Raw genomic sequence first — 3,334 nt, 5'->3', positions numbered from 1 at the left:
ACCGACTGTCTCCGAAAATCATGAAAAAGTTACTACCAACTTGGAAATAGAATTACAAGACTAAAACTCAACTAGAGTTTCATCTAATTCTGTACCAAAAATTCCCAGAAATTCATTTTCGAAAATATAATTAATAACAATATTAATAAAATCTTATAATTCAAAATCGTAAAATTCGCGGTGTTACAATAATGCCATGTTTGGCTTGGTTAAGCCATGTATAGCTCGGTCATAAGCAAGTCTGACATGGTTTGGCATATACATTGACATATTATTGATGTTATCATTGTATATTCTATCTAGTTATGTTTAGATACTTCATTTGATATGTCTAAATGAAAGTTTGTTGATAATAGTTGTATAAGACACTCGATATTTACAAACATAATTATTTTAATAATACAATCATCACTTCTTCTTTATTATTAATGGTTCAAGTTGAAATTTTTACGATAAATTTTGTTAGTATAAATAGTGATTAGATTGTATCCAGAAAAAATGTACTAAAAAATAGTGATTAGATAAAATAATCTAATTTCCTTAATATCAAATAGTGATTAGAAAAAATGTACCCAGAAAATAGTGATTATAAAAAACTTGTTAGTATCAAATAGTGATCTATTTCTTTACGAACTCGTTTAGTAAAGATTAAACAGTAAAATGATCAATTTCAAATTGTTTACCGAATTTTGTTAAGTACGAAAATTACCTTAAATAATAAAGATAATTGAGCACCTTTTAACACTAAAAGTTTATATAAATGTAATTCATAATACCGAGTCAAATATTTGCATCAAATCTTATTATGTGTTTTTTTATGCTATTTAAGGTGGTTTGAGGTTAAAATGAGCAAAAGTTGTCAAAGTTGGTTAGATAATGCTAATCATAATCTTTGAAGATAAAGACTCTACCACATCTAATCATAAGCTTTGAGGATAAAGACTCAATCACCTATTCCTAATCAGAATCTTTGAAGATAAAGACTGGACCACCTCATTTTAATCAGAATCTTTGAAGATAAAGACTCAATCATCTAATTCTAATCAATATCCTAGAAATAAGGACAAATTCTACATAAGATCATGATAAATTAGAAGGGTAGCTATAGATAATTAATCGTCATTGATCATCACTAATCACCACTTATCATCATTGAGAGCAGAAATATTAGGATTAAGAATACAACCACTCAATGAGGCTTGGAAAGAAGAAGAATGACAACCAACCAGATGACTATAGCTTCCATGGAAATGGATAGCTAAGTTTTTATGTCTAGGATTAGATGTAATTATTTGAACTCAATATGTCTAATATGAGTATTTAATTGTTTAATAGTAGTAAATTATTTTTCCTTGATTATTCTTAATGTTTGTGTTGATTTGATCAATCAATGCATGATCTGATGTTTAAAGATAAGTAATGGGAATTTCCATGTATAAACTAGATCTAGAATATATCAACTAGTAGCATATTGATGCCTAGGAATTGGATTCATTGAACTTATCATTCTAACACACACATATTATTAGTTTATTTAGTCATTTGATCTGTTTACTCAAGAAATTGATAAATAGATAAGAACTGGTGGTGTGGAAATCAAATGAATAATCATGTATGAATGTCATTATTAGATACTACAGGACAAATAGTGAAATCTAATCACAGATTCTTCACCTCTCAACTTAATATCTTAGAATCCCTTACTTTTGCATTAGATTAATTTTAATAATTTCACTCAATCAAACCATTTTTAATCCAAAATTCAATAAGTTTGTTAACTAAAAGAATATCAAGCAAGTCCTTATATATTCAACAATTTTATATATTTATTTACAACAACCCAATTTGGTAATAAAATAATAACCAATTTGTTGCTTAGCAAATTTCAAAATACCTTTAGGTATAGAATCAAACTATTCCATAAGTTTGTGCTATCTAATGCTATATAGTAGAATACTAATTGTTGAAATAAGATTCAGCAACTTCAATCAACTAGGGAATTGCATAATACAATCTTCATAAAGTATTATAATCATATAGATTAAAAGCTGGAGTTATCCAGTTAATGCGAGATGTGTATTATAAAAAAAAATGGATAACACAAGTTAACTAGCCAACAAATTAATAGAAAATTTGAAAAGGTATACTGAAATGGAAATAATACCATTATTATTCATTGTTGAAATAACATTTTTTTTAAAGAAAAACAATAAAGAAGAAAAAAAGATACTATTGTTGACTACTACTCTATTAGGATCATCCCTTTAGTTTTGCTTGGACCGGACGTAGCTTTCAATAATTTTAACCCAAACCCTTGCAATCTCAGAGCTAAGAAATGCATCAGCACACGCATATTTTATTTGTTCATGAGAAAGGGATTGATTATCCCAACGACTCAAAATAATATTTGTGGGCTTCTCATTAATATCCCAATTAAGAACCATCTTGGCCAAGAACCTCAAAAATGTCATATTCATCATGCCCTTCTTAGGCTTCAATGGAGGTTCACTATTTGCCACACTAGCAAGATCCACTGTGTTTGATACATACAAAGAATACTTATCTTTTAGCTTCCGAATATTATCAGCCACCCCAACACCTACAAAAAGTTTATTAGGATCATAAAGGAAGAGGATGAGAGACATCGGAATTTTCGAACAATGGTTGAGTTCGAAAATAAGACATCGATTCCAAACACATAGTTGTAATGTGGCCAGGGCAGGATTGCCCTGACACACGGTTTCAGTGGCGAGGCCAACAATAAGTCTATCCCTAGAAAAAGGTTTTATTTCGGAGATCCACTTATCCACAACCTTTGGCGAATTTGTGACTGTTGCTAGGACCATATTGCTACATATGCACACTTCATATTCGTTTGGCGAAAGATTAGAGGGCTGGCTTATACTAATACTCATTGTTGATAAAAAGATGTTACCAAATATTAGAGCTAAGACATTTATAGGTAATTATATGAAGAATTTATAGTAGAGGTTAGGGCATTAAGGAATTATGGACAAATTCCTTACTCATGCAATCATGATTAATTTGGATCGCGTGCGAAAATAATTTAATTAGTTCGATTATACTTTAAGACGGTAGAAAATGATACTAAACCATGAGGATCATATGCACACGCCCAACTTTATTCTTTACTAAAAAAAAGGAACGGCTTAGCTTATTAATTGATTTTAGGTACATATTTATTGAGTGCAAAAATACCTTAAATAATAAGGATAATTAAGTATTTTTTAACCCTAAAAGCTACATGAATGTAATTCATAATATGTATTGAGTCAAATATTTGCATCAAATCCTATGATTTGTGCTTTTACTA

The 3,334-nt window shown here is 29.3% G+C and overlaps 1 protein-coding gene across 1 annotated transcript; it reads right to left on the bottom strand.

Annotated features, from left to right (window-relative positions):
• Window positions 2,265-2,846, bottom strand: LOC109358020. The gene has a single exon (XM_019602085.1). The coding sequence runs from the start codon at window positions 2,844-2,846 to the stop codon at window positions 2,265-2,267; it is 582 nt and encodes a 193-aa protein (XP_019457630.1).

The sequence above is a fragment of the Lupinus angustifolius genome, chromosome LG10 (assembly GCF_001865875.1).
Source record: "Lupinus angustifolius cultivar Tanjil chromosome LG10, LupAngTanjil_v1.0, whole genome shotgun sequence".
Taxonomy (NCBI): Eukaryota; Viridiplantae; Streptophyta; class Magnoliopsida; order Fabales; family Fabaceae; genus Lupinus; species Lupinus angustifolius.
This window is presented reverse-complemented; position numbering and strand designations above follow the sequence as displayed.

What these genes read in the sequence shown, in the direction of transcription:
- LOC109358020 (XM_019602085.1), bottom strand. Translation starts at nt 2,846, where the DNA reads ATGGTCCTAGCAACAGTCACAAATTCGCCAAAGGTTGTGGATAAGTGG.